The 27,500-nt window shown below is 41.9% G+C and overlaps 1 protein-coding gene across 1 annotated transcript in view; it reads left to right on the top strand.

Moving 5' to 3' along the window:
• Positions 1-1,875: 1,875 nt before the first annotated feature.
• The window catches only part of LOC124795640 (hemicentin-2-like), a 729,491-nt gene continuing 703,866 nt past the window's right edge, over positions 1,876-27,500 (top strand). The window contains exon 1 of the mRNA XM_047259713.1: positions 1,876-2,321. Within this exon, the coding sequence (XP_047115669.1) occupies positions 2,210-2,321 (112 nt within the window). The 5' untranslated portion in view covers positions 1,876-2,209. The remainder of the gene's footprint in view (positions 2,322-27,500) is intronic.

Genomic DNA, 27,500 nt, shown 5'->3' with positions numbered 1-27,500 from the left:
TGGCTATTCAGCGTCCACGAATGGTAATCTAAAAGTATTTTATAGTTACGTAAATTATATAAAAATTACGTTGTATGTAATAGGTACGTCTTTTCAGGTAACAAAAGGGCATATCAGCTCACTTCATTATATCGATGAACAGCAGAAGACATACTTATAACAAGGCAAGTTTTTTTTTTGTTATTCATATATTTTTTGGTTTCATCGACTTGATTTAGCAGCTAACTTTCAATAATTTGCTTAATTTTTAGTGTAAGAAAATTCATATAAAACGATTTTCGTTTATCTTTCATATACAAAACATTACATTTAGGAAGGCTCTAATTATTTTTAAGTTTGGTTGTTTCCAATTTGCATTACCTGCTAGTTTGGTTTCTTTGAAAAAAAAATTAGTTGTGGGTCATTTTGGCTCAGTAGGAAAAGCGGTGCCTCTCCATTTGAAAAGACATAGATTGCCATAAAATCGTATTTATTTATTATCTCAAAAACATTTGTTGAGAAGGAGCTTTCAAATCAAAAACTTCATTGCTGCGAACTTTATTATTATTATTATTATTATTATTGCTGCATTAACTTTAATAATGCAACATAAAAACCTAATTTTTACTAAGCGTGTGACGCAAGTATGAGAAAACCACATTTTACTTTATGCTTCCATAAAGTCTCTACTTCGCCTACGAACTCAGAGAAAACGTGAAGTATACATAGGGTGTAAACGATTATTGTTTACAACGTAGCGTAGCTATGTAGTGGAAGTCGAAACGAAGAATTTTATACAAGACACTTGTGGTCTATTAAGTTGGGAAACAGCCACCAACAGGTTTGTAAGACAACATGAGCTATGTTCTCTTCTCCAGCTCTCTACACATCGTGATCGATTGTTTCGCAATTGTTGCTTGCATTAGCTTGTTATTTCTTAACTGCCTAATTATTACATATATGTCTGTTTGTTGTATCTGCTCGTAACGGGCAACACATCGTCCGTAATTGGCGAGCAGTCTGTACTCGGGGCCGGTTTTCCGTGCACCACCCTACATTATTTCCCTGCGATCAACCACACAAGGCTACAGTTGGCTAAACGAGAGGTTGTGCAGCATCACAGAAATTACCTCTAAAAGTGTATAAGAATTCTGTAATGAATAAAAACTCTTTACTCCATGGGGGAGGCAAGTGCCACCTCTTGGTGCCCTCCAGGCTTCAGTCACCGACACTACTAGTTTTCAGTTTTTCATAAGAACCATATACCAAGCACAAATGAACGGTGAACGAGTAAAAATGAACGGTTCCCAAAAAAGAACGATCAGCAGTGAACTAGTTCCCAAGGATGAACGAGTTTGCCCATCTCTAATGCAAATAATAATAGCAGTCATCAGAACAACACATTCGTAGACATCACCAACTCACTACCACACCGTCACCTCTCTGTTTTACCTTTGTTTGTGCGCATGTGGCAGTACACTCCCCAATGACGTTTCATGCCAATGTCAGGTATCGCTCGGTTCAGTTGGGTCATATTTTACGAACCTTTCCTCCAGTGAGTGCCCAATTTCGTGGTAAGCCCTTCCTGAGGCAACGTTCGTTTTTTCTGCGCAGAGAGGATCTGCTTGCAGGTGCAACACGAGCCGGGAGATCCAGCCGCCGCGAGGCCCGCGTCATTTCATCGCGGCACGCGCCCTCCGCCCCCTCGCCGAGGCGGCGTCCGGGGTGGTCCCCCCTGCGCGCACGCACGCTTCCGCCGGTAGGCGCAGCAGAGCTGCGGAGCCCCCAGCTCCGCGCATGCGCGCTGCGCCACTCCTTCCGGCTGGCTCGCGGGCGACTGCGTTGAGCGGGGCGCGCGCCGCGGCGGTAGGCGTCAGTTCCACCCGAGCGGCCGCCTCCTGCCCACAGGGCGCCCACCAGCCGGCCGTGGTCGCGTCACGGGGGCACAAAATAACAAAAAAGGACAAAAAACGCCAGAGGCGCCACTTTGCCACTTTCACTGCAACTGACGCTGCAGCTGCTCGGATCGCGTGTGCGCCGTTCCTCGCATTCACCGTCAAATTAGCAGCACGATGTATAGGACGGCGAAGAAGGTCCACTGGGACCGTGTCCCCGCCGACGCGCCTTCTGCCACCCACCGTGTGTTTCTGTTACTGCTACGGTCCTGGTGAGTGGATTCGCGAGATCCGGGTAGTCGGCAGCGGCGGAGTGGGACGTGGAGCAGAAGACAATGGGCGTTGTACACGCGTCGTCGGCGTCCGCGTCGTCGGAGTTGTGGACAGTGCTGGCTGGCGCCATAGCTCTGCTGCTGGCCACGGGCGAAGCGCGAGCGGCTAAAGACAGTGAGTACCACATTCGCTGCCACTGTGTAGTATATGCGGACGTTGCGGCGCAAATAGAGGGCGTTTCGACGCTTGTTAATTTGTTCCCGGAAGAGCATCTTTAAGTCGTCCGTTTATCGTCTATCCACTTTAAAATTCCATGTATGTTGAATCATCACAATTTATCTTTCACCTACTAAGTTACCCTTTAGTTGAGTGGCAATAAATTTGTCTGAAAAACAATTGTTTCTAAAATTCGTAAAATGCAGATGTAAATAAGGAAATGTCTGCGGAAGGGGAATAGAGATGATAGCATAGCAGTTTCTGCCTATTACCCATTATGGAACTGTGGGATTTGGATTGCTACTACCCACTCTGCCTCTTATTGACAATACCTCACTTCCATTGTACTGTTTCACATTGCTGTGGACTATGCTAACGAAGCCCTTATTCAAACTGAGTCTGGAGAACGATGACTATTCACAACAACTCAGTGCAAGCGTTACGCTGTATCACAGGCTATTTGCCGGGATCTCTCGAACGAGTGAAGCCTGATGGAAATATGGCCGTATAGTTTTTTTTTGTTAAAAGTATATACTTTAAAAAGTTCGTGTATCTCTTATGTATACATCGAAACTAAGTAGAAATATCACAACGATTAAGTTAATGGAAGTGTGAGCTATTCGAAACGAAGTAATAATGTAATTCGATGTGATTGAGACGTACGAATTCTGTGCTCTATTTGCTTTACATTTAAAGAAACGAAGGCTGCAATTTTGTTGTTCAAATGTGTGTGAAATCTTACGGGACTTAACTGCTAAGGTCATCAGTCCCTAAGCTTACACACTACTTAACCTAAATTATCCTAAGGACAAGCACACACACATGGCCGAGGGAGGACTCGAACCTCTTCCGGGACCAGCCGCTGAAATTTTGTTACCAACGTTCATATACGATAGAAAGTGAAAGGTATACTTACAAGAGCACGGAGCAGATTTCATTTACGTCATATATTGTACGCTGCTTTAGTACTGATCTATGGTTTACCATGAGAGTGGCATCAGTGTTTGATAACGACCACCTTTTACGATTTATGACGTTCCTAAAACATACATAACAGAATGCACGTGATTTGTCAGTTATCAGAAGTTACAATATTGTTCCCCAGTGTCATAAAATGACCCATGCTATATTGACTAAAGCATTACACATGCGCATCTAGTACTACTTGGAACCTAAATTTGAATTTTGTATTTTAAGTTTTGACCGTAATAATTCATGTAACAGATACACTGAAATCATGCAGTCTGTTAAATACTTGCATGTGATGTAGAGGAGATCTGCTTTTACTAATGTATGAAATGCTATACAGGAAGAGAAAGTAGTTACGTACACTCCGCGCATTAGACGGTGCAGCTCCAATCACATAATTACTTAAATATCAGGGCTTTAACAATCATTGTTTGCGAAAACATTTACTTTGAGTGAAAAAAATTACTTAGAAACATACACAATAAAAGGTAACAGTGTTTCTGGAGGAAATAGAAACCGTGAGTTACGACTTCAGCTGTGTACGTGATGCTCATTTCAGTGGAATGAAGCCGGCAGTAATGTGAAGAGAATTGAAAGAGACTACAATTGTTGTAGTACACTCACAAATTTTCGGTGGCACTTAAACTGTTATATACTTCAAGCACTGAAACGTACAGAAACGCTCTAGATCATAGTGCTTCCAATTTAGAACGTAAATAGTAGTAAAAATAATATGACACCGTATTACAACGATCATTCAGTTCCCAGTTGACGACGTAAGTAGTGGTAAAAGTAATGTGAAAACGATTCCAACTCTTTTCATTCCTGATGCTGGAATCATATCTTCGAAACATCGAAAGTTTCTTACCACGGTTCATTATAATTTCTCTCTGTAATATTAATGGTCTGAAGGACATTTTTGATACTGTCTCTACTATGTCTCTGAGGAAAGGAAAGCACAGTCGTAAAAGTGAGCACGAGTAATGCATTTGCGAAATAGTAACTGATGACAGTAAATACTTTTACGCAACTACAGGAATAAAAAGCTGAAGATTATTTCACACACATGATGACAATGTGATCAGTGTGGGGTGCATTTTCAGCAGTATTAGAAATATTTCAATTTATAAGTATCTGTTCTTGCCAGATACTCATTATCAGAAAGTAGGTGATTCAACTTTGCCACTGAGATTGGTCCCACCCTACTAAGAGATATCTCCAGTTAATCCCACATGCATATTTAATATATATATTTTTTTGAGATGATGCAGTGTATATGGTACTAGGTTCCTTTTCAGGAGGGTAGTCATTTGCATCTCGTTTCAGTCGAGTTTTTTATATTGACGGGTATTGGGTTATCATTTCAACCAGTTACTATGATACTTTCCTCAAGATCATGTTCAGTCGTTATCTCTCTCTTTCCCAAAACAGTTGATGCTCCATCTCTACCCACCTCCAAGAAGACTGGAATTCAATCATTAATAAACATTGTTGAAACAGCTTTCGCGACCGATATCGTTCCTTTGTAGATGTGTTGTATGAAACGTTTATTTGTATCGTTTTAATGTTACTGCATACAGACGATGATTAATATGAATACAATCTTTGTTTAATAAACGTTTTACTAGCCCACTCGGCACTATGTGTAAGTAAATAATGAATTCGTTGACTTAAGATGCAAAAGTCATATAGCTATTACATACACACTGAAAAAAACTATGAAGATATTTATCTGACCGTCATGCCATTTAATTCATCCATTTCTCTTTACTTGCAAGATTAGCGTCTTCAGGCCGTAGCTTGCGCCTAACGAAACATAATTACAGAATTACATATATGGGGCTAATAATAATAATAATGAAAATTGCTGTAGCAATGAACGATGCTGTTGCAATAATGGCGTTGCTATTATAAATGGGATGTTAAAATGTTATACGTGGCTGAAGCAGGAATCGTCGGATGAAACCGTCTTGTAGAAAAGGAAGACAGCCGACCAGTTTCAAAATGGAAGCTTTATTAAAACTCTTTTGATATGGTTTCAAACGTTTGTAAAAATATCTTCTTCAGAAGGAAAAGACTGACAACTGGGTTACACGTTTTGGCAGAGGTAATTTAAAATATAGCCTAAAGACGTCAGTAAGGTACAAAATTTCACCTCCATAATAATAGAAACATGCACGACATGGTTTCTTTCATTTGGTATTTCCTCATTAATGTACAGCTAGTCCACTTCCTTGGTGAGGAAATACCAAATGACAACAACTATGCTGTGGATTTTTCAATTATTATGGAGGTGAAATTTTATATATTACTGACGCCTTTAGGCTATATTTTAAAGTACCCTTGCCAAAACATGTAATCCAGTGGTTAATATTTCCTGCTGAAGAAGAAGTTTTCATAAACGTTGAAACTATGGTAAAGGTGTTTTAATAAATCTTCCGTCTTATAACTGATCGGCTGTTTACTGTTTCTAAAAGAAGATCAATAGGATTCTTGAATTGTTTTTAAAATGATCTTCCTGTGAAATGGGAGTAACGATACAATAACAAAATATCATGACAGCAGTACCTAATTAATCGAAACAACAGTGGCAATAATGCGGGAAAGGAACTATAAAAGACGATGAATGGAAAAGCAATGGATCCGGAAGAAAGGGAAAACTAGGGACTAAGAAAGGTTGAAAGATGTTGGCAGTACACCGGTGCATTGTTGGGAGGGCTTAAAAGAGCTGTTAGATACTGAAATAATATAAGCTATGGAAATGAAAGCTGGAACAGCTTTTATCTCCTCTTGGAGGTAGGGCGGTTTTGGATCGATAATATAGCGCTAGGTAGTTTACCCCATTAACGTACAGCTCAAATGAAGAAGCAGATGAAGATATATTCCCATACACAAATACAACGAAGCCGTTACACACGTCACTTTTATGCAGATAATAGAAATATGTATGTTAAGAGAGATACTGAAAAAGTTCTGCGGCAGAAAAAGAGTGATGAAAATTACATATCGCATGAAAGTCGCATTGCTTATCTGGTTGCATCTGCCCTAGGAGAGCACAAAAAGGATAGAATGAAAAAAAAACTCTGGGTTTAATATACATGTCTTAAGCCGTCATTAATGGGTAGCGCAAGACGTTTGCTATATATTTGCGACGTTTCGAAGAACATCAGTTTGTAGAAATTTGACGCAAAAGACTGAATTAGATTGTTGTGCTTTAGGTCATAATAACAACCTAGGTTTTTCTTTTCTTTCCTTAATTTCATGCAGACAAGAGAGATTGCAAGTGTGCTGTATTGTGCATTCGACCCACTGACTTGGCTACGCTGCGTGCAATACAATATTCACAGTTCGTTTCAAAATCCGCGATTTGTGCTTATTCCGAAAATATATGTTGTAGCCTATCGAAGTAATGTATACGCATCCATACTACCACATGTGTGGAATGAATTAATGACACAATAGAATACTATACCTTGTTACAAGACTAAAAACCGTGTATTTGTCTCATATATACTACGCCGTCGAAACATCTATACTTTTTAAGTCTTCACAAAAGATGAGAGCGGATGGATCACACACATTTTCCCTTTATGTTTTGTATCCATTACTAAATATGAAGCAGGGAGGAAACCTCGCTCTTCTCAACGAGGTGGGAATTCCTAGAATGTGTCCCAACAACGAATATTTGAGAGGAAGTTAACTGTTGCATTCGCTTCATTATTGAGTTAAACTGGTTGACAAATTAAGGCCTACCCACTGGATGGGAACTAGTTTTAATCTGTTTATGAGACAACGTTGTCCATTATCTCACACAAGTTGCGTTAAAAGGTGTCCGGAACGGAGTGATGGGGAGTAAGGAGAAGGCGGGGCGGGTGTTCTCCGAAGCTTAAATTCATCTCCTGTGGCAGGTACTGCCTGCAGGAGGCCTCACTTCCAGTCGATTACCTGTCGTACAAGCTGTATTAACTTGTCAGCAGAGTTAAGTGGTTTTAAGGCCAGCAAATACAGCAGTGGTGCAAGTGTCAAGACTGAGGCACGGCACTTAGCAGCAGCCATTTTCTGCACTACATGATATGAAAGAAAGGGTGGAATTTAGTGTCTCTTGGATGTCTAGATCACTGGATTTTAAAAAGAATGGTTAGAGAAATGTGCGTTTGTTACTGATCTCAACAATACCCAGAAATGATTGTCCTGCACCGCGGAAAACCAAGTGAGTCCTAGGACGGGCATTTGAGGTGGGCGCTTCCTAAACGCAAGTACAAATTCTGAAGCACTGTGCCATTTCCCTAAGGCCCTTCACTAATGCGGGAGCTACATAGGTTATAAATCCGGCTGGCGGAACGGACACACGAAATGTTGGCGCGCATTTGGGATATTGCCAGGAAGCTTTCTGCTAGTGCCTCATGTCATGTAATTATTCTTACATGCATTAGCGGCTCGACCAAGTCCCAGATTGGTGCATCCTCTAGTAGCAGCGTAATCTCTTCCTGACGCAGCGCTCTTCTGTTCAAGTGTAGCAAGTACATATTTCTGTTCTACGGTAGACTATTAGTGTGCCGGTGATGTAACTTCTAATGTATTTTCTGTTTCTGCGACCAAAGGACGTAGTATAAACTATAACTTAACCAATTTAACCGTCGGGAACATTTTGGTTTATGCTGTACCTTTTGGAGACACAGCACTTATACGTATTTCACTCTCGTTGTCTATATCATTGATTTCACTTCTTATTGCGTTTAAATTTTTTGTTTTTCAGAATTTACTTTGAGAACAATCGACTACAGTGTTCGACCTGAGTGGATTCTGTATCATGTAAACAGACTGGATACTTCACGCTTTAAACCACCGAGAAATTTGTGAAAGGAGTTACAGTACAGGGAAAACAAACCGAAAAGGTTTGTAATGAAATAGAAATACCGATGTCAGTCGTATGGGAGCATTGAAATAATTCAGTGGTGGACCGGAAGTCGAACCCAGATATCCCTCTTTACGCGAGCGAACGCCTAAATTGCTTGGGCTATCCCAGCACGCATCACGTCCAGCCTAAGTTCTCAACTCGTCACACACTACTTTTGTAGCGCACCTCTGCCCAGCACACTAATTACTCGCTGCATTTCAAAAATGGTTCAAATGGCTCTGAGCACTATGGGACTCAACATCTGAGGTCATCAGTCCCCTAGAACTTAGAACTACTTAAACCTAACTAACATAAGGACATCACACACATCCATGCCCGAGGCAGGATTCGAACATGCGACTGTAGCGTCGCTGCATTTAGCATTATTGTCGCAGGAGGTCGGACCTAGGGTGTACCAACACTGAAAATACTTCGTGAAATGCCATCACGCACTACACATATAAGAGAAAAATTAAGTATTTCCCAGTGATATTGTAATTCTGCCAGAGGTAGTAAATGACCTTGAAGATAGTTAAAAGGAACGTGTAAGACAGTGAACAGAATATCGGGTGTAAGGTATAAGTATTAAGAGAGGTGATTCTGGGGGAACGATGTTAGAAAATTAGAAGCAGAAAGTGTTGAAGACTTTAGCAATTTAGACAACGAGATAACTAAAGATGGCAAAAAATGAGGACATAAAATTCAGGCACCGGCCGGTGTGGCCGAGCGGTTCTAAGCGCTTCAGTTTGGAACCGCGCAACCGCCACGGCCGCAGGTTCGAATCCTGCCTCGGGCATGGATATGTGTGATTTTTAGGTTAGGTTTAAGTACCTATAAGTTCTAGGGGACGGATGACCTCAGATGTTAGGTCCCATAATGCTCGGAGCTATTTGAACCATTTGAAAATTCAGTCTATCAGTAGCATTAGAAACGTTTCTGAAAAAGACGTGTGTGATACCTTCGAATATTAATTTATGTGTTAAGTATTTTTTCCCTCATAGTCTTGTACGTTTGTGAAACGTTTCCCATAAACAGTGCAGACATGAAGAAAGTGAAATGTTTCGATAGTCAGTGTTACCAGAACATGCTGAAGGTTAGATGGCTACATGGGATAACTAATGAAGAGATAATGAGTTGATTTAGGAAGACAAGAGCTTTGCGATACAACTTGACTAAACGTGGTGACTTGTTTCTAGGTTGGAGGGAGGCATGTGTAGATGGTGGAAAATGTCAACAGAGTTCTGAATTTGAATACAGTAAACAGATTCAAATAGCTGTATGTCACCCCAGTTATAATAGACAAAAAAAATTATCAGGCTAGACCAAAGTAGTGAAAAACAGCACCAGAGCAGTGATCGAACTGAAGACTACAACAACAACCCTTTGAAGTCTACAGTAGTGAAACAGGCTTATTCCGATAGAGACAAAATAAACATCAAAGAATAGAAAACCGGAAGTATCGACTCAGAACACAGAGACAAATAATTACAAAATATATGAAACCATCTTTCTACACCATATTGTTTGGAAACAAAACTGTAATGTACTTAAGGAATTGTTTATGGTAGGTAAGGAAAGAAGTTAAAAGTTCTTAGAAAGTACAGAAATGTCGCAAATGCGATGTAAAGAGCTGTGCTCATGCTGACCATTGAAAGGCAGGAGACTGGTACATAAGGAGCGATCAAAGAGTTTCCGGTCAAAAGCCGTACAGTCCTGAATCGGTATGCCAATCAGGCATAACGCCCCACCAACAACCCATCTTGAAGACACCTGTGTGAAAAACACTGATCCTGCTGAGTGAAAGAGGCCGCAACTGCCTGCTGTACATCCTCGTCCTCGTCGACCGTTCAAAGACATTTTTAATGGACCGACTTCATCATAATAAAATTCTAAGTCTGCAGCGAAGTGTGCGTTGATATGTAGCTGGCGGATTAAAACCTTTTGGTGGACAGAGACTCGAACTCGGGAACTTTGACTTTCATGGGCAAGTACTGAGGAAATGAAATGAGCGTTTGGCGTCATTGGCCGGGAGGGCCCTTGCGGGATTGCGTCCCGCCGCCTTGGTGCAGGTCTTATTACAGTCGACGCCACATTGGGCGACCTGCGCGCCGGATGGGTATGAAATGATTATGGAAACAACACTACACCCAGTCCCTGAGCGGAGAAAATCTCCGACCCAGCCGGGAATCGAACCCGGGCCCCTGAGAACGGCAGTCCGTCGCGCTAACCACTTTTTTTTTAAATCTCATTTTGCTCACTATTGTTCGTTGCATCTGCTCGGGGCGGACGTCGTAAGACATCCATTTAAGTTCGTTGTTGATTGATTACTTCAGTTTTTTTATTACGGACGGCAGCTAACCCTCTGACCGAACACGCTGAGCTACCGTGCCGGCGACCACCCAGCTATCGGGGCGGACGGCAGGTACTGTACCGAGTGAGCTACCAACACATGACTCAGAACCTCTCCTCACAGTTTCACTTCCGCCAGTATCTCGTCTTCTACCTTCCAAACATTACAGAAGCGCCCCTGCGAAGCTTTCGAGACTAGCACTCTTGGAAGAAAAGCTGTAGGGTGACAGTTTCATTCCGGAAACATCCCCCAAGCTGTGGCTGTACTATGTCTCCGCCCTACTCTTTCTTCCAGGAGTCTTGTTTTGCAGGAGAGCTTCTGTGAAGTTTGGAAGGTCGGAGACGAGGTACTGGTGGAAGTGACGCTGTGAGAACGTGTCTTGAGTCGTCCTTGGGTAGCTCAGTCGATAGAGCACTTGTTTGCGAAAAGCAAAGATCACGAGTTCGACTCTCGGTCCGGCACACAGTTTTAATCTATACGTACTTGCTTACTATGTTACTACTCGCTAGCGACCTTCGGTTATATCTGAGTGCAAGCCCAAGAAACCTGTACACAGTCTTCCAGCATATAAATGCCGATTTACCGTCTTGTCAGAACTTGCGCAGAAAGTAGATTTAAAACTTAACAAATCTAAGACGCAATCAACCTCAGTTACTCACAAGAGACTTATTACCCCTCAGTTCACAGAATTTGTTTAATAACTAATCCTAAACGGCGCAGAAATAGCTTTTTCTTCTTCTGGAAAGAACTTTGGGATAATTTTGGACCATTGCTTAGACTGGAATGAAGACACAACTGCTGTCTGTAATAATGTGTCATCGTCACTTCGCTCACGCAGGCTTGAACCGGCTATGAATGCTTGTATACCACGCATCTCTTACGTATGCTTTTTGCGAGAGTATGCTGTAAAGTATTGCTCAGTTGTTTGTCATTCTGTTCTCAATGTCGGTCGAGGTATTACGCATCAGGCACATAACTCGATCGACTTTCGTGCTTCGTTGACGCAAGCTGCAAACTTATGCCGCATGAGGACCCCGAATTGTTCGTGTAACTTGGCAGTGCGTGAGGAACGGTGTGATGTTGTCACTCACAAAACTGAAAGCACGAATTCGATGGATCGTCCATACGTAGATCATCCACTTCAGTACGACAATGCCAGACCACCCACGAATGCTGTGACGTCTCTAACAACCCGACGCCTGGGGTTCACTGCCACCGATCATCCTCAATACAGTCCCGACTTGGCCCAATCCGATTTTCAACTGTTTCCAAAGCTTAAAGAAAGCTTCTAGGACCACTCTGAGAGGTGGGACTGTGGCTCCGTGAACAAAATCAAACGTTCTACAGCGACGGTATCGAGAAACTGATCTCTCTTTGGGAGAAACGTGTTCGTCGCCAGGGTGAATATGTTGGGAAATATATAAGTAGACATAAAGAATAAAGACGTAAAATAATAATAAAGTTTGTTTCATCTGAAAATCTTTAGGAATTTTCACATACAAATTTCGGCACGCCCTTGTAGACCATATCGCTGTAGCCTACGTACAATTATCATGACTACGCCCCGATAAGCGTAGAGACTATCGTAATATAGGTTTGCTCTATCGTGTTCTCAATCACTGAGTTCCCTCTTATTTGTTTTCAACTCTTAGACTGCTGTATGTACAGTACAGCAGAAATACTCGTTCTCAACGTAGTAAAATTCTCTCTGTACTGTCGCATTACACTGCCATGTTTTTAAAATCATCTTCGTTATCAGGATCCGACCTCGGAATAGGCTTTTTCAAACTTCAAAAGACAGCTAACTGTCAACCTTTTATCCCAATAGCCATTTCTCCCACATTCTGTGCAGCCCATTAGAAGTCTCTATTTATGTTCTATTCTTTCGTAACAGCAACTATCACTGTTATTTAAAACTTATTCTCTTTCTTTATCCCTTTCGCTTCTGACAATGGTTTGAAGTACTTTAAGCTAATTTATATCATTCTAAATGCACTTCCTTCTCTTACCGCATGGCTCATTTAAGGACCACGCACCAATTTCAATGTTTGCTCCTTTGTTCTTCTTTGTTCCTCCTCCTGCATTCATTAATCTTCTCACTATGTATCCTTTGTCTCTCCTCAGACCATTCTGATCCTGCCTTCGAATCCTTCCATTTCTTTCTTAAAAATCTCTCTTTATGTTTCATCATCTTTACTTATGTTGCCTCTTTCCAAACTTTCCTATCTTCTTGAGTCCAGGCTGCCGTTGACTTCTTGGCTCAAAGATATTTAATAATCTGATTGGTTAATCTGTTGTCGTTAATTTTATATAAAGCACCAAAAATTAGCAGTCACCTCCTCCGTAGCGTTTCAGTTGGGTTTTCTACGTTGCTATATACTTCTTCGCCTCTTCTTAATTTATTTATCACTGTATTTCTTAGCCGACCGAATACTTTTCGTATGATTCTTCTTTCTCGGACTTCAAGTTGGTGTAATTTGTAATTCAACACTAAACATTCATCTGGTTGGAGACATTCTGGTTTCATTTCTGTGTTGTAGAGCTACATTTTCCAGATTTTAGACAGAGATATTTTGTTGTAAATGTTCGTGGTTACACCACATGCTATCTCCATTTCGCGTACTCTTCCGTCTAGAGGGAATTTTTCTTGGCCATTTTCTTGAATTATTTCTCCGAAATATTTAAATGTTTCTGTCCAATTCCGTTACTAGGGTTTTTTACGTTTGTCATAAATGTTGTTTTTCCTACAGAAATTCTTAAACCTGCCTTCTTGGCTATTCCTTTTAAGAGAGTAATTTGTATGGCTGCATTTGTTAGGTTTTCAGAAAGAATGGCAAAATCATCCGCAAATGGTAGACAATGGATTTCAGTACCTTTGTTCTTAGTCCCAAGCTTTATTTGTGATAGCTTATGTTCTTTTAGTTTTCATTTCTATTCTCATAGCATTTTCTCTAGGACACAGCTGAAGAGGAGTGGAGACGGGACGTCACCTTGCCTTACACCAGTTTTTGTTTCGAATGCCTTAGATATTTCACCCCGAAACTTTACATTTGATTTGGTGTCTGTGAGCGTTTCACGAATAAGGTATGTCGGTTTAGATTTAATGCCGCATTCTTGGATCACTTCATCTAGTGTTTGCCTATAAACCAAATCAAATGCCTTTTGAAAATCTATAAATGTTAAAACTACTGTAACAAGCTACGACACTTTTGCGAATTGAACAGTGGCCTGAAATTACGAGTAGAATAAACTTCCTTCACTTCACGTCTATGGTTACGAATTTTTATGTAACCAGACTACCGGTTGCGGTCTATAATGACCACCTTCATATCTTTTTTAATAAAAACTTGTCCTAATACACCACTATGGCTCCAGTATATTAGAACATGTTTTTATAGAACTGATTTGAAGATGGCCATTATAGACTGAAACCGGTAGTCTGATGACATAAAAATTTGTGACCATAGATGTGAAGTAAACGACGTTACAACTACGTCTATAGAGTTTGTAATTCTGTGAGAGATTATGAACTTTAGGTTGAAAATCTGTTCTGAGCAAGATCTGCCCTTTCTGAATCCACTCTGATATTGTCCCAAATCGGTATCAAGTGTTGCTTCTGCCATGTTTAGTAATATTGTTGAAACTATTTTATAATCCACTGGCAAAAGACATATATATACCTCTGTAGTTATTTACATTACGATTATCACTTTTCTTACGCAAAGGATGGATAAGAGCCATTTCGAGTCTTTTTTTTTTTTTTTTTTCAATTTCCCTTATTTCTTCAAACTTGATCTGAAGGTTAGTGTCAATTTGTTGTTCAGACCACTTTATAAGTTCAGCAGCAATATAGTCTTTTCCACGGGCTTTGTTTTTTTAAGTGTATTTATTGCTTTTCTAATTTCTTCAGCTGTATGTGGTGGATTTGTTTCTGTGTTTTCATGAAGGTCTGAAAGTTCTAGCTTACACTTCGGTTCTCTACAGCTCAAGAGTTGTTCAAAGTTCTTTCTTTATAATTCACAGTTCTGGTTATTGCTTAAGCCTGTTTCATCTTTGAAGAAAATACTTGGAGCTTGGTAGTCCTTTACAAGTTCAAACCTCTGATAGAAATTCCTTGAGTTATTTCCATCAAATCTGTTTTGTACGTCAAGAAGTTGTGACTCCTCACATGATCGTTTACCAGTCTTCATTATTCTTGCTGTTCCTTTCCTTTGGATGTTAAATTTATCAAGGTGCTCAGTCTTCCCAGAATATTTCCATTTATTCCACTGTTTTGTTCTTTCTGCAACTGCTTTTTCGTAGGTTTCATTCCCCCAGACGTCCTTCTCCACTTTTTTTGATCCAAAAACATTCTTCGCTGCCTGTTGATTTGCTTAAACAATTCTTGTCATTTCCTCGATTTAGCGGTTGTAATGTCTTCTTGAAAATGTTTTATTGCCTGTTTTGTGATTTTCAACCTGTCTATGTAATATTTAATCAGTTTTTGCTATAAATGTTGGTTTTTATTAGGGAGAAGTTTCATTTTAATTTTAGTCAGGTAATAATCAGAGGGAAATTCCCTACTTCTTTCTACTTTTATATTAATGATTTCTTTAATATAGGTTTGAGAGATAACCACGTGATCTAACTGAAACTCCCTTAGTATATTATTTGGAGATATCCATGTTTTTGTTTTTTTGGCAATTTTTTGAAGGACTTGGGCCTTAATCTTAAATGAACTGTTTTTACATAGATTAATTAGTCTTGTACCTGAAACTCCCTTAGTATTATATTTGGAGATATCCATGTTTTTGTTTTTTTGGCAATTTTTTGAAGGACTTGGGCCTTAATCTTAAATGAACTGTTTTTACATAGATTAATTAGTCTTGTACCAGTTTTGTTCGTTCTTTTATACGCTGAATATTCCCCTCCTATTTTTCGAAATGTTTTTTTCGCTCCCTATTTGTGCCTTAAAAGCCGCCAGCAGTATCAACATTTGATTTTGGAAATTTTATGTTTCGTCTTCCAAAAGTTCCCAGTATGCTTCTACTTTACTCGAATTTTTCTTATTGTCATCATTAACTGGAGCATGGAAATTAATAAAGGTGTACTGCTTATAATAATAATAGTTATTATTATTATTGTTGCTATTATTAGTAGTATCAATTATTATTACCACTATCATCATCGTTTTATTGTTATTATTATTGGGAATGGTTTGTAATTTCTTATGTACGTGTTGTTCCTGTTCACATGTAGTGGAGGGCTTTAAGGCTTTACTCTGGTCAGGCTAAATAAGCAGAAAATAAATATATTTTTTGTCGTGTCTAGGAATTCTGCGTACTCGGATTGATAGACAAACAATAAAAAAACTCGTATTAATGAGTTTTATTACAATAAGTCAATTACAATACTTGACTTTGATATGTGTCGGAAGCAATGGGCGACATACAAAACAATCAACCTTCTTCAGAATAGACAAAAATAACACTGAGCTACATAGAGATTCCTAACGAAGTGGCTATCGTTGACACCGGCTCCAAGTGGGCTGCCACCATTCGCGCGCGGATCTTCACATGGAGGCCGCTGCTGTCGCGTTGTCGTCCTGGAGGGAAGTCGTTCAGCTTGCGATTGGCTGACTCCGCCTCACAGCCGTTTCTTCTCTTTCGTTCCCGACTGGCTTGCCGGCGCTGGCTTTACCCGATAACATTTTCATCATCTGCCGGCAGACTACTGATCCATCACTACAGAATACATTTTGATTTTTTCTACAAAGCTGAATCCCAACAGTGTGAAGCTATATTTACAATCAGCAGCTTTTCCATAAAAGCATGCCGTGATTGAATGTTAAGTAAATAAGTAAGTGTAGTAATACTACAAACGAGTGAAGGAGACCGAAAAAATAAATGCATAAGTTTCTGAATTCTGATTCTATTTAAATGCGTGGTTGCACAATAGGCCGCGGTGAGAGACTTCTGCATTTGTAAATCTTATACATCTCTGAGTTACTGTCGAAGTCCACAGGCCGCAAACTTATGCCGTTGTCTTTTTCCTCGGAAGGTCATATTCTTCGGCCTCCGGGCGCGCATTAGCTGAGTAGCACTGCCCCTCTCGGCTGCCTTTGTGAGGCCTGCAGCCTTTGTGCCCAGGAAGTTGGAATTCACCTCACGGTAGAACGCCTCGTAGACAGAGATGGCGTGCTACAGTCTTCTTCTTTCTGCCATTAGTGCCATTCAGGCCACGGAGAACACTTCCGTAGGAAGCGACTGCATGTATCTCATTCGTCAATAAGAACACGGTAACTTCATTCTGAATGTGTCTTCTGAGTAGCAGTCAGATGTTGACAAACAGTGGGAAAGAACAAAGGTTGGTTCTAAATAGAACTATTTAGTGTCCAATAATGAAATGTCGGCCTCCACGGCCGGTATTTGCGTGATAACTGTCGAAATTTGTTTTATGGGCATAAAGGACGGTCCAAGGCAGAATAATTATGCTTAATGTTTCATCTTACAATTCTATAGATATCAATGTCAGATTTAACTTCACCGAAAACAGCTGCAACCTCGAACAAGCTCAGAAAACTGAACTGTTTATACACTGAAGAGCCAAAGAAACTGGTACACCTGCCTAATATCGTGTAGGGCCCCCACGAGCACGCAGAAGTGCCGCAATACGACGTGTCGTGGACTCGACTAATGTCTGAAGTAGTGCTGGAGGGAACTGACACCATAAATCCATAGGGGTAGGAGGGGCTGGGGATCTCTTCTGAACAGCATGTTGCTAGGCATCCAAGGTATGCTCAATAATGTTCGTTTCTGGGGAGTTTGGTGGGCAGCGGAACTCAGAAGAGGGTTCCTGGAGCCATTCTGCAGCGATATGTGGGGTATTGCGTTGTCTTGCTGGAACTGCCCAAGGGCGTCGGAATCCACATGGATGTAGGTGATCGAATAGGTTGCTTACATATGTGTCACCTGTCAGAGTCGATCTACACGAATCAGAGGTTCTGTATCACTCCAACTGCACACCCCGCATTCTAGTACAGAGCCTCCACCAGCTTCAACAGTCCCCTGCTGACATGCAGGGTCCATAGATTCATGAGGTTATCTCCATACCCGTACGCGTCCATCCACTCGATAAAATTTGAAAAGTGACTCATCTGACCAGGCAACATGTTTTCAGTCATCAACAGTCCAATGTCAGTGTTGACGGGTCCGGGCGAGGTGTAAAGCTCTGCCGGCCGGGTGGCCGAGCGGTTCTAGGCGATATAGTCTGGAATCACGCGACCGCTACGGTCGCAGGTTCAAATCCTGCCACGGACATGGATGTGTGTCATGTCCTTAGGTTAGTTAAGTTTAAGTAGTTCTAAGTACTAGGGGACTGATGACCACAGAAGTTGAGTCCCATAGTGCTCAGAGCCTTTGGAACCATTTGAAACTACACAATGTGTCAATTTTTCTTTCTATGTGTTAGCAGCACATTACGCTTGTCTACATTGAGATTCAGTTGCCATTCCCTGCACCACGGCCGGCCGCAGTGGCCGAGCGGTTCTAGGCTCTACAGTCTGTAACCTCGCGAACGCTACGGTCGCAAGTTCGAATCCTGCCTCGGGCATGGATGTGTTTGATGTCCTTAGGTTAGTTAAGTTTAAGTAGTTCTAAGTTCTAGAGGACTGATGACCTCAGAAGTTAAGTCCCATAGTGCTCAGAGCCATTTGAACCATTTGTAAAGCTCTGTGTCGGGTAGCCATCAAGGGTACAGAAGTGGGCTGACGCTGACACTTATTAATGTCCCAGCGTTGAAATCTGCAGCAGTTTGCGGGAGGGTTGCAATCCCATCACGTTGAACGATTCTCTTCAGTCGTCGTTGGCCCCGTTCTTGCAGAATCTTTTTCCAGCCGCAGCGATGTCGGAGATTTGATGTTTTACCGGATTCCTGATATTCACGGTATATTCGCGAAATGGTCGTACAAGAAAATCCCCACTTCAACTATATCACGTTCAGACTCACTTAAATGTTGACAACCTGCCATTGTAACAGCAGTAACCGCTCTAATAACTGTGCCAGACACTTGTCGTGTTATATAGCCATAGCCGACCGCAACGCCGTAATATGCCCTTTAACGTACCTTTTTATTTGAATAGGCATGCCTATACCATTTATTTTGGCGCTTCAGTCTATGTATCCACGAAACGGCCGGTTCGTGACGTCATCAGAGCGGTGTCTTAAGATTATGGAGTCACACGGACGTAAGGATTCAGTACATTAAAGGCAGTCGCAATTGCGAATATTGACAACCCTCAGCTGTAGAATGGAATGATGACAGTGAAAATATGAGCTGGACGGGACCCGAGCCCGGATTTCCCGGTTATCGCGAGCGCGTTATCGTTGGGCTGTCCGTTCATGACTCACATGCCGTCAACCATGCGTCCACAACCTGTATTCCTACGCCCGTCATGTATATTCCCGTGTAGATGTGAATTTTCGGTGAAAGTCGCTTGTCCGGTCTAATAAATACGATGTTGCAGTGTCTGTGTTATTCTGAATTACGATGCAAACTTTCTTTCCACATGCATGCATGTCCAAAGAAACTTTGCATCTCATTCGGAATAACATAGTCACTACAACTTCGTATTGATCCAGTGCCTATGGCAAGGTGCGTGAATATTTCAACGCTGTAAAGGACGCTCCAATCGTTTGGCCTGGATTCAAGCGCTGATTCCGTTGGGATGGTTGTTTTAAAGTCATTGTATCCTTTCCTGAAGCACGATGGCCAGTAACTGTTGTAACAGGTCCTTGATATACTGGATACTGGCACTAGGATAGAGTTGACATCTGAGATAGTCCCACACATGTGCTGTTGGAGGCAGATGTGGGGATCTTGCTGCCCAGAGGAGTACCTCAACATTACACAGATAGTTAATAGATACACGTGCCATGTGTGGACAAGCATGCCACAACAGACAATCGCATGATAGATGTCATCTTGAGGTAACGTCAGTATGTCCGTGACGTACCGTTGTGAACTCAGACCTCTCCAGTCGTTGCCAGATGTGACCCAAGTCACACCTGATGGCTCTCCACAGGATGGGGCCAGAAGCACACTATTGTGTCCAAAACACAGGAAGAATGAGACTATGTTTCAGTTGCCGCCGTATGCGCCGAAGATGGTTACCCGGTGTAGCGCACAACCGTTAATTCATCGTTGAACACCAAGTTCAAATGGCTCTGAGCACTATGGGACTCAACTGCTGAGGTCATTAGTCCCCTAGAACTTAGAACTAGTTAAACCTAACTAACCTAAGGACATCACAAACATCCATGCCCGAGGCAGGATTCGAACCTGCGACCGTAGCGGTCTTACGGTTCCAGACTGCAGCGCCTTTAACCGCACGGCCACTTCGGCCGGCGAACACCAAGTGGCACCATATATCGGCAACGCATGGTTTCGGACAATGGCACCACCAAACGCAGCCGTTTATGTTACGGTGTTAATGGCAGTCTACACATGAGACAGAAATTCCATAGCTGGCTACGGCTAGCCTACGACTAGTGATGCAGAATGACGATGTTGCAGGGAGTCTATTACTTGTTCTCGAATGACGGGCACACATCTGACGGCGTTTCGATGTTATTGGTGCACAACGCTGTGATACTCTCTGGTTAGGACAAAGGTGTTCGACCGGAAGCTTGCCTGTCCTCAAACGCATATGCAGTTCATCAACAGGCTACTGCGGCATCTAAACCTGCATTCAAATAAATGGAGTAAATTGAGCCACCTTTGAAGTCTGTCAGGTGCTGACAACGCCGGTCCACGCGAGAACGCGGCCTCTCCGTGTGATTCACAGCGTTCACTCAACGTCTGACGTTCGATCGTTCGGCAAATGCGTTACACTTTGCTGCTGCCCCCATGTTCTCTGAGGCCGTACGTCCTGTCGTAACAAGTGGAAGTAATAGCAGGCGGCGTCGGGGATAAAGGGACTTCGATCAAATAGCCCCTAGATCCGAGTTATTTAAGCCATCTTACGCAATATATCATCCATCACCCCCATCTTCACATGTGAGACCTCCTGACAGGTAAAGCCTGGGTGCTGAACATGGATTCGAAACCAGAATATAGCTTATTAGGGCTCCGTTATTACCGCCGAGGTATCCAACCATGACTAATGAAAATTGCCTTTTGGCATTACAGCTTTATTTCTGACAGTAATCTCTTTTCACTTTCCACAGAATCACTTCTGTACACCTTGAAGGGCCAGCTCTCCTGGAAGTAAGGATGTGGCAGGTCCTTCGGATTGTCTCCAGGATGAAACTTCCACTCCACAGCGAACTGTGTGCTTTTGAAACTCCCTTGCCGATCAGAACTGTAGCGGGTCGATAGTTCGTCCCTGTACCCCATGGCTATCGAGGGCTATGCTCTTAACCAAGTGTACTAGCCAGGCTAGGCACACACCACCCACCCAAGGCCCCCCCCCCCCCCCCCCAAACACACACACACACTTACAGACTTACACAGTGCCGACCGTGCCTCTTCTCCAATTCATAAAGTTCACAAAAATTCTCCCGAATATCTTCCAAGACTAACTTTCTTGGAAGAAAGGAGACCACGAGGGAATGTAATCGTCACATCCCAGTGACTGTCACCAAAATGGATTCTTCTCTCTGAATTGTGTACTAATGGATTAAAATTTTCTAAAATTGGAGCACGAACGCGGATCCTGGCTCCCAAATGTAACATAGCTAACCAAGAAAGCAGGACAGAAGGTCATTTTGGAGGTGGGCGACCATGATGAAAGTCTTATTTCAAGTTAACTGTCTGGATGGCATTTTATTTATCCACCCAGATTACACGTTTCTAGAGATGCCATCGTCTGTTAAAAACGCATGGGAACAACCAATATAGTTTGTAAGTCAAATAGTACTGAAATGTCCCATAAACTAATGCGTATTATGTTCTTACACGAGTACGCGGTATTTTTAAGTGCTATTGGACGTGATATCCTGCATCGATTTTCCCCTTGAGTTTTGACCAAATGACGGCATTCTACCGAAATGCGTAATCTATGTGGATAAATAAAGTGCCATCCTGGCAGTTTAATTCGACATGCTATATAACTTCGGTACGATTCCTGGAAGTCCCAATGATTTTTTGGTTGGTTGGAACACGAACAGGCTGCTGCTACCTTGTGGTGGCAATTGAGGAGATTCTTGAATGAGCAGTAACAGTCCCAGGGTCTGGAATGTTGACAACAATCGGGGTAAAGCTACTCCACACCGCACCTGAGTGACATAATTGGCAGAGAAGACACGGTGGCTGGTTGGTACTAATTCCCACAAGAGAGCCAGCCAAGCTGTTCAAAAAATGGGTCAAATGGCTCTGAGCACTATGGGACTTAACATCTATGGTCATCAGTCCCCTAGAACTTAGAACTACTTAAATCTAACTAACCTAAGGACAGCACACAACACCCAGCCATCACGAGGCAGAGAAAATCCCTGACCCCGCCGGGAATCGAACCCGGGAACCCTGGCGTGGGAAGCGAGAACGCTACCGCACGACCACGAGATGCGGGCAGCCAAGCTGTTCCCAAAACTTGTTTTGAGATATTCAGTAATGACATTATCTCTCTTCCACTTTACAGATTTCACAGAGGGTGTCCAGCATACTTTTCGAGAGTAACACTCATTGAAAGAATGAAAATCGTCAAGGAACGGGTAAGCCTTGACCTAAGTATATTCCGCAGAGTGAATCTTTGCAGCGGATTGTGCGATGCCATGAAACTTCCTGTGCTACACTAGGGCTGTAACACAGAACTTTTTTTCTCACGCACAATGCTATTAATTGAGTATTTTGTAGTTCAACACAAAACTCACTTTCAAATGTGTCCACAGCAATTTAGTTTAACCTACCTTTTGAACTGTTTGCCTTTATTTACAAAGTAATACGAGTGAAAAATCACATCGTACACGAGACATTTTTTGTCCACCTGATCTAGATCAATCCTTAGGCAAATATGGAAGTACGGGAGTGACAAATTTACGCATTTTGTTACGGAATTTTATGCATGAGCTGATGTTTCCTGTTGGGTTTTGTTCCTTTTACACACATTTATGAATATCTTATACCACATTGGTCTCTATGACATAGCCAGGCTCGGGATTTATAAAACCTTCATTGCGATGTCTTATCTTCTGATTCTCTGAATTCCTCTACAGGTTTTATCCTATACAGCTGTCTCCAGTACCATAAAAGATATTCCCTGATGTATTAACAGGTGTCCAACCATCGCGCCCCTTCTTCTTGTTAATGTTTTCCTTACTTTCGTTTTCTCGCCGATTCTGCGGAGAAGCTCTTAGTTCATACCTCATCACCATACATAATTTTCAACATTGTTCTAAAACACTACCCTTGAAGTGCATTGATTATTATCTGTTCAAATTGTCCCACTATACATAATTCAGTACCAAACAATTCAGCGCTTCAAACGTACGTTCTCAGAAATTTCTTCCTCGTGTTACGACCATTGTTTGATATTAGTGGACTTCTCTTGGCCAGGAATGTCTTTTCGCCTATGCTACTCTACTTTTTGTGTTAGTCATAGGACATTTTGCCTCCAGGGTAACACAGTTGTTTATCTTGTCTGCTACTCTCATACCGGCTACTTCTCATTACTTTCCTCTTGTCTTCGGTTTACTCTCGACACATATTCTGCACTCAGATTGTTCATTGAATTCAACATATGGTATCACCTTGAATTTCAATCCCACTCTTACTTCGTTTTATTTCCACCACTGCTTCTTCGACTTCTATTCTGAATACAGATGTGAAAGACTGCATCCCTGTCTTACACACTTTTTAATCCAAGCATTTTGTTCTTCGTATTCCAATCTTATTGTTACTTCTTTGTTCTTATACACATTTTATATTATCGGTTTTTCACTACGGCTTAGTCATAATTTTTGAATGCTTTACCAGGTACAATAATCCTGGACATGTCTTGATATTTCCTCAGTCCATTATCAAGCACAAAGTCAGGACTGTCAATTTGGTGCCTTCGTCTTTCCTAAAGCCAAACTGATCATCATCTAACACATCCTCCATTTTTGTCAGTAGCTTGGATGCATGAGCTATTAAGCTCTTTCACGTAACAACTCTTGCTATCTTCGTAATTTTGTGGATCAGATTTTTCCTAAAGTCTGATGGTCGTTCGCCAGTCTTATAGATCCTACACACCAACGTGAATAGTCATTTGGTTGCCACTCCCCTGCCCCTAACGCTCCTTCCCTGCCTCCCCCCCCCCCCCCCTCCACAGCACCACAAAGAGTTTAGACATTCCAGGGAGGTGTTTTCTGTCACTGGAATGTTTTCAGTCCGTCGGCCATATTTGATCTGAAATATTCCGAAGAAACCTTTTTGTAAATTCTAGCAGTGGGTTCCCCCTCTATTCCATATTGAATCTTGCACTGCTCCCACATATTATCTCTCTTTTCTATGTTTAACCGTGGAATTCCCATTACGCTTTTAATGTTGTCTCCCTTGCTTTTACTTTCGCCGAAGGTTGTTTTGACTTTTAAGTACGCTGAATCAGTCCTCACGCTTACTTCTTTTCCTATTTCTTCACATTTTCCCTGGAGCCATATCTCCTTCTCTTCTCTGCGCTTCCTAAGTGATTTATACTGCATAATTCCTGTCATTCTCTGAATATTTATTCACTTCATTCTTCCACCGAACTGTTTTTTCTGTTACCTAGAATTTCTGCAGAGTTACTCTCCTAATAATTATGTTTCCCTTTTCAATGTCTATGATTGCTCTTTTTAAAGATGTTCACTCCTCTTCAACTGAACTGCCTACTGTGTTTCTGCTTATCGCAGTATTTAAGTACTTCAGTATCCGACTTCCTTCGACAGTGATTCTTCAGTATGAGTTACTTAACATTCACTAAAATTGTAATTTGTTACTGGCACTACTTAAGATTTTCTGGGTAATTTATTTCTTCAGTACAAACAACGAATAATTTTTGAAATTCTTCTTTCTTAAGCGTTTCTGTGATGTTCGTTAAGTCTGTGTCTACATGATCTTTCGTAATTTCTAATTACTTCAACTGAGAATCGCTACGAGTGACAGATGATTGAGCTCACCAGGCACAGCCCATAGGACTGGCCCTCGCACATTTAACACTACTAAGTGTGGAAGATACGAAAGTTACTGATAGTATTGAAGTCCTTAATCGACTTCAGAAACGGAGCAAGTTACGAGTCCGGTGCTGAGGGTTTCATGTCTTTGAAATCGAGGCGCCGCATTTACTTCTGTGGGATGCTGGCTTCCTTCCCTCCTTCTCACTATATTTCCGGGAGTATGACGAGTCCCAGAACGGTGGCGCTGTGGTCGCTTCCCGCTAGTCGACTCGTTCGCTTTTACTAAAGGGTGTAGGAGTGTGAGACTATTAATGACTTGATCCTGAAGTTAAGGGTACGACCTTTCTGTTCTACAGTAGGCCGGCCGCTGTGACCGAGCGGTTCTAGGCGCTTCAGACCGGAACCGCGCTGCTGATACAGTCGCAGGTTCGAATCCTGCCTCGGGCATGATGGGTGTGATGTCCTTAGGTTAGTTAGGTTTAACTAGTGCTAAGTCTAGGGGACAGATGACCTCAGATGTTAAGTCCCATAATGCTTAGAGCCATCTTTTTTTGTTCTACAACAGCAGTGAAAGAATTAAAACGACCGACTGTCGAGATCAGAGGGTCTCTGACGAAGCTAGGATTATGAGGATGTAAGATGAACATTAAGTAAACCACAGTATACAGCTGAAATGTGCTCCATAAGAGGACGAATGATGTCAGCAAAAAAGTTACGTGCTATAGTCCAAACTTCAGGCGAGCAACAAAGTTCGTCGAATACAGAAAAATAGTTTTCCTCTTGTTTATTCCACTCCGACCATGATCGGAGGGCACAGAGCAACGTCACTGTTATGTCCCTGGTACCAACAGCACGTCATTTGTGAAAACTCATTCCCATGTCGTGTTTTCTTGTCCTGTCGGCATATACCAAGTAATGTGACTAAAGTGTTTATAAGTCAATGTTTGTCACAATCTCCCCGAGCAGAGATTTGCAGTAATCTTCAAAGCAGTTTTATACACATACATACATAAATATATATTATAAACACACACATACCTGCACATAATCAAGTACACTCTTATGTATATAATTAGATATATAAATACATACTGGAGTCTCTCCTACGGTTTTGTCAGGTGCACTTTCTCCGGGGTTTCGGCAGATATTTGCAATTTTTCTTGCATCGTGTAGCTGGAGTCAGCGCAAAGAATTCCTGCTGATCAAGTCTTTCATACGAAGCTCAATGTCGACGGAATGTGTCGGTTTGTTTCCCGTTACAAATTAAATGACTTTTAAGGTGCAACTTTACGTCACCATTGGAAAATACTACCAAAAATGTTCAAATGTGTGTGAAATCTTATGGGGCTTAACTGCTAAGGTCATCAGTCCCTAAGCTTAGACACTACGTAACCCTAATTATCCTAAGGACACACACACACACACACACACACACACACACACACACACACACACACACACTCACACCAGGACTCGAAACTCCACCGGGACCAGCCGCACGGTCTATGACTGCAGCGCCCTTGACCGCTCGGCTAATCCCGCGCTGCAAAATGCTATCACAAGTTAGTCTAGCTGGTTATTCGTTTTATCGATGTATACCAAAAGCAACCGTAGAACACGAAGCTTACTTGTGTAAGTAGGCTGTTTAGGTATTTGTATTGGTAACGCCACGTAGCGCTCTGTATGAAAATCACTGGCTGTGCTGTGTGCAGTCTGTGGCTGGGTGGCATTGTTGTAATATTCGGCTATTGTAGTGTTGGGCTGTTGGCTGTTAACAGCACGTAGCGTTGCGCAGTTGGAGGTGAGCCGCCAGCAGTGGTGGATGTGGGGAGAGAAATGGCGGAGTTTTGAGAGCGGATGATCTGGACATTAAGTGTCCATCAGAGACAGTAAATTTGTAAGACTGGATGTCATGAACTGCTATATATATTACGACTTTTGAACACTTTTAAGGTAAATACATTGTTTGTTCTCTATCAAAATCTTTCATTTGCTAATTATGCCTATCAGTAGTTAGTGCCTTCAGTAGTTTGAATCTTTTATTTAGCTGGCAGTAGGGGCGCTCGCTGTATTGCAGTAGTTCGAGTAACGAAGATTTTTGTGAGGTAAGTGATTTGTGAAAGGTATAGGATAATGTTAGTCCGGGCCATTATTTGTAGGGATTACTGAGAGTCAGATTGCGTTGCGCTAAAAATATTGTGTGTCAGTTTAGTGTTGATCAGAATAGGTAAAGAGCGAAATGTCTGAGTACGTTCAGCTGTGCTCAGCTGTTTGAAAATCAAATATTGTAAGAGGTTTATCAGCAGAGTAATTCATTAATATTTCCAAGGGGACGTTTCACTTGTTACTACAGCTTCGACTGAGTAGCGCCTCTGTGTGGCGGTAGCAATCAGCCCGGGCCATAGCGATGCCTTCGCTGCAGCACTAGTGGTTATTTTCCCAGGTTTAAGGTCTCTATTAATACAAGAAATAATAAAGGAATATCGCACTAGAATAATTACGGATCGCTCTGTCACATGGCCACGTAAAATTCAATTTTAAAAGAAAGTTTGCTTGTAATCAGGAACAAACTGACTCTTTCCGTTGGCGCTGGGAATATTCCAACAATGCCAACCAGCTACAGACTGCATACAGCACAGCCAGTGATTTTCATACAGAGCGCTACGTGACTTTTTTTTTTTTTTTTGTCATCAGTCTACTGACTGGTTTGATGCGGCCCGCCATGAATTCCTTTCCTTTGCTAACTTCTTCATCTCAGAGTAGCACTTGCAACCTACGTCCTCTATTATTTGCTTGACGTATTCCAATC

This window comes from Schistocerca piceifrons, chromosome 4 (genome assembly GCF_021461385.2).
Source record: "Schistocerca piceifrons isolate TAMUIC-IGC-003096 chromosome 4, iqSchPice1.1, whole genome shotgun sequence".
In the NCBI taxonomy this organism is placed as follows: Eukaryota; Metazoa; Arthropoda; class Insecta; order Orthoptera; family Acrididae; genus Schistocerca; species Schistocerca piceifrons.
This window is presented reverse-complemented; position numbering and strand designations above follow the sequence as displayed.